This window comes from Micromys minutus (assembly GCF_963924665.1).
Source record: "Micromys minutus genome assembly, chromosome: 7".
NCBI lineage: Eukaryota > Metazoa > Chordata > Mammalia > Rodentia > Muridae > Micromys > Micromys minutus.
Genome location: NC_137976.1, coordinates 10,310,784 through 10,324,646, shown reverse-complemented (window position 1 = coordinate 10,324,646; position 13,863 = coordinate 10,310,784). Strand labels below are relative to the sequence as shown.

At 45.9% G+C, this 13,863-nt stretch overlaps 1 protein-coding gene across 1 annotated transcript; it reads right to left on the bottom strand.

The window, feature by feature from the left end:
• Positions 1 to 3,629: 3,629 nt before the first annotated feature.
• Positions 3,630 to 12,625, bottom strand: ADAMTS1 (ADAM metallopeptidase with thrombospondin type 1 motif 1). Its single transcript, XM_080919568.1, has 9 exons — positions 11,501 to 12,625; positions 9,603 to 9,949; positions 9,124 to 9,256; positions 8,645 to 8,812; positions 8,116 to 8,402; positions 7,749 to 7,935; positions 7,463 to 7,638; positions 6,373 to 6,548; positions 3,630 to 5,761 (listed from the first exon to the last, which is right to left on the bottom strand). The coding sequence occupies exons 1-9, from the start codon at positions 12,228 to 12,230 to the stop codon at positions 5,062 to 5,064; spliced, it is 2,904 nt and encodes a 967-aa protein (XP_080775694.1). The 5' UTR covers positions 12,231 to 12,625; the 3' UTR covers positions 3,630 to 5,061.
• Between the last annotated feature and the right edge of the window lie 1,238 nt (positions 12,626 to 13,863).

The window sequence follows — 13,863 nt, the reverse complement described above, 5'->3', positions numbered from 1 at the left end:
AAGCCTCAACAGATAAAAAAAATGGAACTAATTCCTTGCAGTGTTGAAGTGTTTTAATTTTGATAATCACAAGATTCAATTAAAATTCAATCATTAGGATATATTATCTCTCTACTATAGAGAACATATCCAGTGTGGTTTCCTTACTAGAAATCTCCATAAGTCTCTAATAGTAAAAGATCTTGTTTTACTTTTTCAGAGATCTAGTATTTTAGATTACAACACCTTATTGCCTAAGATGAAGGCCTCTAGATAAATCCCATTTATCCACAATTTATCAAGCCAATAGATGATGTTTGACCCCTTTCATTATCTTTGTCTTTCTGTCTCTGTGAAACTCAGATGTCAAATCCTGCGGTCTTTGCTATTTTACTCACCTGTTCGGTTTGCATTTTCCTTGCCTCCAGTTGAAGGTTTATTTATTTAAATCTTATTTTAATTCATCCTGGTGATTTCCTATCTCCTTCAGTTCCTTAAATTTTTTGGCCATATTCACAATTGTTAAACTGTGTGTCCTGAAGTTCTTCTGAGTAACTTCGATTGGAGAACATTTCTATAGGCATAGTGCTCATGTGTCTGTATGTATAGTCTTGGACTTTCATATTGTTTGTGGGTTTTGTAGATAAGATCTTATCTGGATTGTATCACTGTTTATGTGTCTGATGTGAGGTTCGAGCCCATCTGAGTTGAGTGGAGGTTTGGTTTTCTTTTTCTGTTGTCTAGACTTAGTTTTTACTTCTATCCAGGTAGGAGAAGTGAACATATACTCAGTGCTGATTATTGATTGGAGAAACTGGAGAGGGGTGAATCCACACAGTGGTGGCCAGTGTGATGAACCTTAGACACTAAAGCAGTGGTTCTCATTCTGAGGCCTCCTACCTTCCCCTTTAGAAATCCTCTATCTACAAAAATGTTTACATTATGATTCATAACCAAAAACTGCGGTTATGAAGTAGTAAGAAAAATAATTTTTTTGAGGGGGCGGTCAGCACATCATGAAGAACTGAATTAAAGTTTGAAGCATTAAGGAGTTGAGAACCACTGACTTAGAGTCATGATAGAACACTTGAGGGAGGTATTAGTTGTCCTACTAGTAGAGTCTGGCTGTGGAAAAGCAGCAAGTGGCTAAGCAGACTCTCTGTAAAGGAACAAGAATGTGGTTCTGGGTTGGGTTCAGGCCAAGAGAATTCTAAGAATGGCTCCTTTGTAATCCAGAAGGGATTGTGTATACTTTGAGTTCTGGGTGAGAGTAGGCAAGAGAATCTGCTTAGATATGGTTCTTGCCTTGAGGGGTGTGGTGGAACGGCAGTGGTGGCTCAGAGCAGGTCAGACTCAGCAGGTCTTTCTGGATCCTTTCTGGGATTGGTACTATGCCTAGAAGGAGAGGGTAGAAGGAAGGAATTGTGTACGACTCACCAGGAGAGCTAGGCTCTGTGGTCACAAAAATGTGGCCTTCTACCTCGGACTGGAGAGCCAGCATAGATGGACAGTGCTGGGTGATAACGTTGTTAAGTAAGACTAGATAAGAGAACCAGAGGATGATCTGGATATATTCATAGAACAGAATTTGAAAAGGAATATAGATAGCTCTCTCCTTGGGACACACACACACACACACACACACACACACACACACACACACACACAGATGGTAGAGAAATCAGACCAGGACATGCTGTCAGTCATGGGGAAGCAAGTGCTAGAGGCACAAAAGTTTTCTCTGGGAACAATTACAGGCCAAGTAAGGACAGGCCACACTGCTAAAGTCTGGCTTTCTGTGCAGCATTTTAAGAATAGAACGTATGACAGATCTCTTTTTCTTGTTCCCGAGAGAACTGAGTTTACACTTTTATTTTCTGAGACAGGTTTTATCTGTGTAGCCCTGTAGCTCTGTAGACCAGGCTGGCATTGAACTCATAGACTGGCCTGCCTCTACCTCCTGAGTAGTTTTTTTCTTTCTTTAAATTTTTGTTCGCTTGTTTGTTTTTGAGTTTACTCTTGCAAAACATGAATTTTTGAGGTAGCAAACCGTCATTGCTACATTAACTGTTGGGGTTTTCATTTCTACCAGAGGAACATAATAGGGCTTTCAGAGATAAAACAATATCATTGCCAGTTCTTACTAACATTATTTTCACATTTGCATATTTGCACCTGAATTTAATCTAGTGTTGCTAGATGCTCGGAGTCCTTCCTGGTGAAATGGTCATTGTATGTCAAGCTAATATTCATGTGGCTTTTATTTTCAATTCTCTATACCCTTTAAGGTTCTTTTATTTTTTCTGTCTTTTATTCTCATATTCATATAAGTTTTTCTGCACAACATGTTATAAATCTGTGACTTTTATGATATTATATATTGAACTAAATTTTATTGTTTGTATGCTCAAATTCCTTTTCCCAATAATAAATCCTATAGATATATTTATTTATGTAGTTATGTGTGTATTTTATTGTTACAAAGCATGGATTTTTGCTGTAGCATAGACTAGTTTGACGTCACCATGACCATACTGTCTTGGTCCCCAGAATACTAGGATTACAGACATGAGCCACCACATTTGGCTCCTGTAGTTTGATAATACTCAAGTCTTCTGAAACTGCTTAAGTAGAAAAATAAATTAATAAAAAAACTCTTAGTGAATAAGGAGAGTTCAATAGAGAACTTTTCTATGTTGCAGATTTTAACTACAATATACGAATATACCACTTTTCTTGTATTATGTGTAGGAGATATCAGTCAGGGCTTGTGGGAATATATTCTTCCAAACAATCATGGGAATGTGCACCATACTAGGAGGCAAGTCAATCTCATTGAAAGTTGCCAGTACATAGGACAACCTGGGCTGCTAAATTGCCTGGTTAAGCTCTACATGTAAAGACTTATTCCATGACGTAAGAGGACTAGTTTTATCTTTGGGTCTTAAAGTAGGTAATATGAAAGGTTAAGCCAATTAATGTTTTTACTCCCACTCCGCCCTAGTCTGTGCAGACATATCTAATTCCTGAGAACCATCCATTCAGTTGCTGAGGGGACACACTGAGTAACTGTGGCCAAAATTAGCCTTTTGTTACAGGATGTGAAACCAAATTATGCTGAGGAGAGTAAACGGTGAATGGAAAGTTAGAAATGTCAGGAGTTGGGCACACTGCCAGCATTCTACTGAACACTTTTCTAAAAGCAACAGCACAATGGAAAACCTGAACCTGTCACTTTTGAAATACTTCATTTTCAGAAACACAATGGTAGACAGAAGTCCCAGCTTTCTCCCTCAAACCTCAGTATTACTGAGGGAAGTAAATATTTAACAGTATAAGCCCACCACTCTTATCTGTCCCAAATGTGTGAGGCACTGTTCTACTCGATAGCTTAAACGTGTCCATGCATTCTTACTTACTTCATATAATTACAGGAGACAAAAATCCAAAATGTATCCGAAGCTGAATCATTTTCCATTTACTTGACCACATTGGGGGTTGGCAAACAAGTTCACAGAACAAATCTGGCCCACCGTTTGTTTTTGTAAATAAAGTTTTATTAAAGCACAGCCATGGTTAATCATTTACATGTCATTTACGGCTGCTTTCATTCCTACACAGCACTCACTGTCACATGGATGTGGCAGGAAATATAGCCTACAATGCCATAAATGCTTACTATCTGGCTCTTTACAGTAACTTGCCAACCACATTATTAACAATCTTATCACTAAAGACATCATCAACTTCTTTTTTTGTTATTAGTATGTCTACAAACAGGAAATACAGTCTATCCACCCACATTTTAAAACTGTCTTGAAATCCAATGATTGTGTCTCATCAGATTTCTTGCCGAGGAGTTAATCCCACTTCAGAAAATAGGCATACACATTCAAAAGTGTTCTTTTATTATTTCTAGTTAACATATATTGTATAAATACTCTATTTTTATATGCACTTTTACAAAAGCGATATAACTTAAAGGTTTTATCATTAGAAATAAATGTATAAAAATAAATATGTTATTATAGGCATTTATTATAAACTATAGTCCTTCTTAGAAGGAACAAACCAATACTTATAAAGTACATATAATTCATAGTAATGCATTTTACTATATACATATGGAAACAGTCATATTCTCTCTTAGTCGAAGAGCTGAACAGACATTCACCAGGATACGACTGTTGGACCAGCTGCCAGGAGTGGACCTGCTACCCCACAGCAGCCTCCCATGTGAGATGAGCAGTCTCTGTGTTCTCCATCTCATGGGACCCTGATCTCTATACCCCATTTTTACTCTGGCACAACATGTATTATGTTACTGCCTTTTGTGAGCCATGGATTATCTTTAACATCCACAGTCCCCAGACAGACTAACCTTAGGAGAAAGCAGAGCAGGAGGCATGTTGCTCATTCCTTGAGTTTTTATGTGTACCCCTCATACTTCACCTTTTCTTCCCACTGTACATTTTATAAATAGGTGAATTGTTTCTACCTCAACATGAAGTATAGTTAGAGACGGTCTAAGAAGAAATCAAGAGTTGTTTCACAGAGGCGAGCCTTTCTCTCATGTTGAGCCATCAGAACTTTTCACTATTGATAGGAATGATGCATCAACCTTCCCTGAAACCGCAGCAGCCAGACAATTTCAATAATGATCCCGTTTGCACCCTTCTCCCTCCCTCCAGTGATAAAAAGTAAGGCATGTTTGAAATCCAATCTTACCATTCTTCTGCTTTGCTTTTCCCAACCCCTGTGATACAAAGTATCTCATTAGTACCATGAGTACTTCTGCCAGACTGAAAATTATTTGTGCAATAGATGTAACAAAGGAAATACTAATGGTACTCTGGGGCTTCATGGTGTTATGTATGGTCTCAGATGCTACTGTTCCTCATTAACTACCTTATCAGAATTTAACTGGTAGGATAGCATCCTGATCTACCTCAGTTGCTATGTATTACCTACACACACCTCATTGGCACCCCTCACTGCTTACTGCTTTGATTCACAGGATCCCTCCAGCATTCTTGCTCTCAGTGTATCAGCCCTCCCAAGCTAGTTTGTCCTCAAAACCTCTTAACTGCACTGCGCCAGGGTGCAAAAGTCAATGTAATGCTTTGGTTTCTTCAAAGGGTCACAGCTCTCATTTGATAGCACACCCCCATCATGGGACAGACATTTCAACGCTCTCTTCTTATAACCCTTCCCACAAGTTTTGGAACATGGTGACCAGTCCCCCACCTGCCAACGTGGGCAAGGAAGGTCTGCACAAGGTCTGGTACTGGCTGGCTTCACTTCTTTTGCACACTCAGAAGCAGGATGTCCATTAATGTCTCTGCATTCGACCACTCTTCTCTGCCAACCTGAGCCGCATGTCTTGGAGCACTCCCCCCATTCTTCAATCACCCACTCTGAGAAAGTAGGAATAGCGTTGAAGGACTCCGTCTTCTTCTTCATAAAATAGGTGTATTTTATTTTGGGTCGGAGAGCATGGCCCACCATAAGAACCTGGATGGTTAAGGGCTCTTTGAGTGGACTAAAGCTGCGGATTCTTTCCAACGCTGCTGAGGAACCACTGTATCTTAGGACAGTACCTTTGTAGGTAAGGTCTTGCTCTAGTGTGGACAGGGTGAAGTTTCCATTCAGAATATAGCTTCCATCTGCAGCTCGAATAGCCAGAAAGCTGCCATTGTTTCTGGACCCCCTTTGATTACGATGTTTCACTTCAACGTTGGTGGCTCCAGCAGGAATTGTGACAATGTCATGATATCCAGGTCTGTGGACAAAGAAAACAGGTATATGTCTTTCAGTTGATTAATCAACCACATTGCTTTAAAATATGGAATTCTTTTAAATGGGACACTTTTCTTAGTCCTATAAAATCATGTGTCAACATTACGTGATCTATAAAGCATGTGTTTTGTTTCATATGTTGATTAATTAACTAACTTTAGGTTTTAGAGATAACTTTAACTTTAACTAACTTTAGGTTTTAGAGATAAGGGTTCACTTATAGGCTAGGTTATACTGGGACTTATTATGTAGACCAGGATAACCCAGACCTCATGGCAGCCACCCTCTCAAGTCAGCCTGCCGAACACTGGAATTACATGAAGTCCCTGGGTTCATTGTTTTGTTTTGGTGTGTTTGTTCTTCCAGCCAGGTCTTCATATCATCCAAGGGGACCTGGAACTCACTATGTATCAGAGATGACCTGAACATCTGGCAGTCTTGTCACTTCTGTCTTTGTCTCCTGTGCACTGGCATTACAGGTACATGCCACAACTCCAGGTCTTATCTAGTGCTGGTCGTTGAACCCAGAGTCTTGGGGATATAGGTAGGCTCTCTACCAACTGGGCAACACAGCATCTCTACCCTGAAACTCACCTTGTACTAGTGACTGTTCCTGATATTTTCTTGCACGTAGAGCCATTTCCTCCACAAACACCACACTTATCAAACTTCTTTTTGGAGTCTATGATCCGATCACAGCCAGCTTTCACACACTGTCCTTGCACACAGACGGAAGTAGAGTCTGGGCTACAGGGAGTGCCGTCTACAACCTGCAGAGACAACATGCGCCTGGCGGTTAAACATCTGATGTCATGGCAACCCGGAATGCTCTCCTCTCTGCTCTCTTCCCAGGATACAAGTATGGTCCCCATCACATGCCACAGGTTAGTCTTCATTTTGGCTTCTGCGACAGTCCATATAGCTGTCTGAAAAGTTTGTAAGTGTCTTGATTTCATATTTGCTGACCTATCTTCCCTATTGCTAAGGCCAACAGAAGCAGTCGTCACTGTCACTGTCACTTTGGTTGTTGTTCCATTGCCAGTGCCCAGGGTAATATGCTGTAGTTGAAGGTGCTCCATAAATTGCTTGCTAAATATTTCATCCACAACTTGCATGTAGTTTCCTATCTTATAATGCTAAGAATACCTGACAGGCTTAAGCAAACTTAATTCCATTTTCTACTTCAAAGCAAGATTTATCCCCAAAAAGAAATGGAGGGTCTCTTTGTTCAAGGTACATGTTCCAAGCATGGATTTTTAATTCTGAAACTCTTAGCTTAATCAGTGTGTGCGTGTGTGCTGCTGCTAGGTACCCAGTAACAAGTACTTTGGACTACTTTCTAAGACTCCTGGACACTGTGTTAATATATAATTTATCTAACCACGAATTTTTATATGTGAAACCTAGTTATCCAGGGAGGCTCTTCAGTTTTCAGAGGTTATTTTTGGATATAAAAAGAGCAGTATTAAACACACTCAAGCCTCTTTGAAGTGTTAGCTAGATTTAAGCTTCCTTCCCTATGGGAAGGAACACAAATTCCAAAGCAAGGAGTCGCCCCTGCATTTAGAAGTATTCCAAATTGAACATCGATGAACAATTAAAGACAGGCCAAAGGTTTGTACGAAGCAGCATCAAGCCCAGGCCTTTGGCTCCTTTGCAAAGATACATGTGTAAAAGTACCTACCTTGGGCTGGAGAACGAAGAAGTAGCCAATGCCTTTGGCTTCGCAGGTGAGTTTGCACCTGTCCTTTGGCGAGACGCCAGCGTACTTGGGCATCCATTCCACAGTGGGCTCATTCCCAAAGGAAGCTTTGGAAAACTCATTGTGCGCCTCACATTGCTCCTCTCTGAATGTTTTTCCTGAAAAGAGAATGACCATGATGATGTTCCCAGTTTCCAACTCCCAACCACACGCTGTGGGCACATCGCCTCCGCCTGGCTTCTAGGAGCTGAAGTCCAGTATGACTCACCGTTATTGTCTGGACAGTCCTCAATGTTACAGGACCGGTAGCGGACTCGTTTGCCTTCGCAGTACTTCCCCCCGTTCCTCGGGACTGGGTTGTCACATTCTCTCATCGTGTATTGAACCCCACCTCCACAGGTTCTCGAGCAGTCTCCCCATGGTCCCCATGGTCCCCAACTTCCGTGGACAGGGGTCTAAACGGAGATATAGATATTAGTGTTAGAACTATTGAGACATGCTAGGGAACCCAACAAAAACGTAAAAATAGTCACTTCTCAAAATGCGCTATAATCTCGTAGTCTCACTATGGGACACAGATAGAGGAGCTTGTCTGGGAAAGGACCCGAAACATCACATTTCATTAAAAAACTCACAGCAAAATGCTTCATGTCGGTCTTGTTCACACACTTGCCACTGACACACCATTTCCCTTCTCCACAGCTGGTGCCGTCCGCCCAAGGGAAGTGTTTTGTTTGGCACACGAGTAAGCCACCGGAGGTTCCAGTGCACCACAGAGTAGTGCATGTGCTGGCTGCGTCAGGACAGTGCTTGGAGTCCTCTCCAAATGTAAACTGACACTGGCGGTTGGCATCGTACAAGGTACCGGGAAGATCGGATGGGAGCTTGATTGGGTTCTGAGGCTTGTCCATCAAACATTCCCCTAAAAAAAAAAAAAGAAAGAAAGAAAAGTGGCAACTATTAAAACATATTTGCTGAAAGCATGCAAGGTGGACATTTAAAGCCACTTGATGATTTTAGCATTTTGGGAAAAACCAATGCTAGCGGACTTGAGATTTCCATCAAGACATTATCCTCAACAGGGTACTTCCAAATTCACAAAGGTGAATTGTTTAGCATCCTACCCGAGGAAGCTCGAACACCATCTAGAAGCTGTCATCTTACCGTGGCCATTATCCAGGAATGATGTGACCATATAGGCACTGCAAGGCGACCAGGGCTGGCTGTGGTCCAGGCTGGAGAGCATGGCGGCCATCAGGTGAGAATCCCCAGTCCCAGCATTAAAGCTGGTACAGTGCTTCGCATCATCGTGGGGCATATTAAACACATGGCCTGGGAAGCAAACATGCAGAACATCAAGCTATGATCATGTGCAGCTCAGTTGTTCTCTTACCACAGAACCCATATAGGGGCTAATACCTACTCTGATCAGGGTACACAGAAAAATGTCAACTTTCAAATGTTTGCAGCTCTTTCTCCTGTTCTAGTCAGACCGTACTCGACAGTGGAAAATAGACCCAACCATTTCTAAAAGTGCTGGTGGCCAAAGTAGCAATGTAGCCTGAGAAACTTTCTTTCTCTCAAATCCTTATTGGGTTGTAACCGTGCATTCGGGCTTGACTTGTACTCTGAAGCCGACTTACCCAATTCATGGGCTGTGGTGAAGGCAGCTTGTAAACCATCATCTTCGATGACTGAACAGCTCCTGCTGGGGTCACATATAGTCCCAACATCAGCCATCCCGAGAGTGTCACACGTGTGGGAGCCGCATAAATCCTACAAGGAGCCAAGGGAAATCCCTGTTAAGTAGCACACAGTGGACTTGATACTCAGCTCTTCAGCGGGGCGGGTCTCACATGTGCCTTGAAGCATGCCTGTTCATTATTGTTGGGCTTGAAGGACCGGCTACATGCCACTCTAAGCAAGATTTCCTGTAATGCTTTTAAAATAGAACTGTGCAACTTGAGATGTTGACGTTTAAAATAGAAACAAGCGAGACAGATTAAGTTAGCCTATAACCGAAAAGGAAATGGGGCGATACAAACGAGATGCCTTTGGAATCCATGAGTGTGGCACCAGGCTGACCTCGGAGGTGATGAGATGGGAGATAACACTATCTTACCTGTCTGGTGAACAGAATTGCTGTGTCATAGTGCTCCCCGTCCCGGTCGCTGGGGCTGTTGTGCTGTTTCTGCCAGCTGCAGAAATTCCGAAGGGTGAGAGCAGCATTTGAGGTAACTTCCGGTCCCTTCTGCTCCTCATATATGACCAAGATCTTCACCACCACCAGACTAATTGAATTCCTAATGCTGGGGTGCTTGTAAAACCTGGCTGCCACGGAGAACAAGGTCAGAAGGTAATGCTTTAGACCGTTGCCATGGAAGTCAGCCATGGACTGGTCGGCCACGAGCATGGTTTCCACATAACGGGGGCTGGACACAAATCGCTTCTTCCTTATGCTTCCTGGCCCTGCAAAAAGGAAAGGAAGTTTGCTCATGGACAGTCTTTCTCGTAATAGCGACCTTCTTGGGGGTATATTAGGAAAGTTAGCCAAGTCAAAGTAAATAAAACCGAAATACACCTGGAACAAAAATAAAACAAATATTTGCATCTTCTAAAAACTGAATGTTATTTTCAACTTTTTTTTTTGTTTTTTTTCCCCTTACTTTAAACAAAACAACAACAACAACAACAACAAAAAAAAACCAACAGAGTGATCGAACTGTCTATGGATGTGTCCGCGAGTTTTCTTCTGTGGCCTTTGAAAACTCAACGGCCCGAGTAAAGCAGTGTGAATATCATTCTACCCAGCTGTAGTAAAATCTTGGCAGGCGAGGCAGGCAGAGCGCCCTGAGTCACCCTTTCACTAGCCAGGGCTGAAATCCTGAATGAGATCATCCAGCTCCACGTGGAAGGCATGGGGTAGGGCGGGGAGCCTCTGCCAAGGGGTGGGGCTTGAGGAGTCTCCGTAAGACTCAGCTCTCTCATTCAAGGGGTCCCAGGGGGTTCTCTGCTCATCAAGTTCCGGGCACTAGGACCACCCACTCAGTGGCCAAGCAGTCTGTTCCTGCCGCCTCTCACTCCTAGGGCCTGGGGGAAATCAGTTCCTTTCTCAAACCAGCCCTTCTCAGGCTGCTGGGACTCCAAAGTCAGAGAAGTCGTAAAAAGGGGTATGACTGTCAGCTCTTAGAACAAACTCGGACGGGGGAGAAATCTAGATCAGTACAAAAACGGAACTTAAATGAGAAAATGAACTAACTGGTTAGTAGGGACTGAAAGCGGCAGAGTCAGGCGAAAGCGGAGCGGAGAGGATCCGGCGAGGCTTACATTCCACAGCGCTAGGGAGCATGGCCTCCGCCGGGAGAGGGAGGGCTAGGGGTGAGGCCGAGGTAGGAGGCGCATGAAGGCGGGGCGGACTGAGCAAAGACCTCCCAAGCTGGTTCTGCAGAGGGGCCCCGGGAGCCACCAGCCATCGGGGTCAGCCTTTCAAATGGGGGAAGGGGACGGCCCCGAAGGCCACAGAAGTGAGATCACCAGTCCGTTGCCCAGGCTCCTGAACACACGTCCAGGTCACCATTGCTTCTTTACCCCGCCCTCCTGTGAGCGCTACGTGCACACACGGACTGACGTTACAAAACTCAGCGCGAAAGTACAACCTAGTTAAAGTGAACTCATACATTCACTAATGGAATTAAAGGGATGGGAAGAGATTCGCCAGGGAAGGGAAGGAAATAAATAGGATTACAGACCTCCCTAAGGAAACGCTTCGCCCTTATCTGCAGGATCTCTGATTCTTTTTCTCCCTTTTCTTAAAGTATTAACTACTCGGACAAATAAGTGTTCTAGCAGGATTTCGTCAACTTTGGAGGGAGTTACGACACAGAACCTTAATTCACTGAAGGTCCGAGTCGTTCCCATCAAGAAGCGATCAGGAGTGTGCCCTCAAGTCACGCCTTGTAAAGAAGGGGAGCGGGTGGACTGAGGGATGGAGATGGTGGGGGGGGGGGGGCACTGTTATACCTGTTGGCTTTCCCGCGCCCTGCGCAGTGGGGCTCCGCGGAGGCCACTGGTTCCGCGTGTTCTGGCTTTCGGGTTGCGAGTCGCTGGTTGGCAGGGTCTCATCGTCCATGACACCGCACTTGGCGCCGCCGCTGCCCCGCCGCCTTCGCCTCAGGATGTGGAACCGCGGTGGTGAGGATGCCTCCTCCTCTGCTTCGGCGGGGACCAGGCGCTCGGTGGCCACCGCAGGCGCTGGCTGAATGAAGAACTCCTCGCCTTGTAGGTAGAAGGCACCGCGCACACCTTCACAGAGACTGAGGGCGGCGGCGGAGCTGGGGTCACCGTTCACCGTGCCAGAGTAGAAGCAGTGAGCCAGGTCCCCGGTGGGGTCCAGATGTTGTGCTTCGGACCCAGGACTGCGCCCCACTGTCTGGAGGGTGAAGCCAGGCGCCAAGAACCCGCTGTCCGGCTGTAACTTCAGGTGCAACTGCTGGCCAAAGGCGTCCAGACGGAGGCGTGTGGTGGAATCGGGACCCCGGGCGCGCTCCAGCGAGGGCAGCACCAGCTCCTCGTCTTCCTCCGTGGGGCGTCCGTGTGCGCCCCGCACACATAGCAGCATTGTTATGGAAGCTAGGAGCAGCAACAGCGTGTGTGCAGACAGAGAGCTCCGAAACCTCGCTGCCTGCTGGGTGTCCCCCATATCGGAGCAGGGCTTCTGCTTGCCTGACCCCAAAGGGACTTCTGGATGCATGACACCGCACACTGCAGAGCAGAGAACTCTTGTTCTGGTTAGACGGTTAGAAGCGCAGAGCTTCGCTGGCCTGCTCCGGATGCTTAAAAGTCAGGATCACTTTGATTTGAAAGTTCGTGCAGAGCTAGCAGCCGAGGCTCCGGGTCACTTAGAAAGACGCTGCGCCAGCGCGCGGGAATTTTTTAATTCCAGCAACCGAGTTGGAGCTTGCACTGCTGGAGCTGCCAAGAGGCTGCTGCAGGATCGAGAAGCGCCCTGGAGCTGAGGGAACAAGTCCAGAATAAGAGCCTGGACTCTTCGTCCTCTGCCTTGGCCGCGATATGGCTCGATTTGAGCAAGGATCTGCTCTCTCCGCCGGGCTGTGCGCTCTGGCCTAGCGATAGCACCCAACTCTGAGCTGCTTTCCAGCGAGTGCAAGAACCAGGCAGCCTCGGCCGCTCCTTTATAGCCACATTGGAGCCCCTCCCTTCCCCCAACCCGGCGACACCGCCCCCTGAGCTCAGTCGGTGCTAAACCGAGCTCTGCGCCTCGGGGCCCGGAGGGGGAGGGGGCAGCCTCCGCGCTGGCCTCACGCCACAGCTCGTCACTCTGGGGGTGTAAGACGCTGAAACAGCGCTGTGACCAGCACTTTGTACAGCCCTGGCTGCTCTGGGGAAAAGAGTGAACCTTTAACTTCATCTCACGGCTGCTGACTCCCGGACCACCCTGCTTCCTGTCGCCCTTCCTGTGCCCCGGCTGGGCTGTAGTTTCCAAGAAAGAGGGTCGAATAGAAAAGATCCCTCAACATCCCCTTTCTCCCCTACTCAGCGCCTCTTCTCCCTCAAAGTGGGCTGTTAGCTACAGCTGCTTTTTCTTAAAAAGCACTCTACTTTTTCCGTCTCTTCTTCTGCGCTTCTCAAGAAGAGAGAGAAAGAGGAGAGAGAGAGAGAGAGAGAGAGAGAGAGAGAGAGAGAGAGAGAGAGAGAGAGAGAGACAGACAGACAGACAGACAGACAGGCAGGCAGGCAGACAGGCAGACAGACATATAGGGACAGAAAGACACAGGCAGAGAGACAGAAAGACAGACAGACATGGGCACTCAGGCTCTGGATTTTAAGTCCTACCTAGAGAGATTTTTGGGGGTCGGTGTGTGTGTGTGTGTGTGTGTGTGTGTGTGTGTGTGTGTGTGTGTGCGCGCGCGCGCGCGCGCGCGGGTTGTGTGTCCTGGCTCTTTCTGGAATAGCCAATCTGGAACCAGCTTTAGTTCCTTAGAGACTGAGCAGGGATTTCTGCTTGCTCTTCTTCACCGGAGAAGCAACTCCCGCCCAGTCCGCGTACTTCCAAATTTTAACAGCAGCTGCTGCAGGCCGCAGGCCAGGCGGACAGAAGCATCTAAGATTCCCCACTTCAGGACCAAGTCCAAAGCGGAGGAAGGGGGGTGGGGTGGGAGGAAACAGGGCTCCCCCTCCCCCGCTCTTTCTACCGGGAAGGGAAAGGCAGCATCCGCGTTACGAAAGTCACAAAAGCTGAGCCCTTCCAACCCTGGCCCCTAAGAAAAAGTCGAGAGGCTCCTACACTCAGAGAGAGGGAGGGGCTCTGTGACCCAGAGGAAGGAAATGGTTCACAATGCTCTCACAGGCGGAAAAGCATTAGG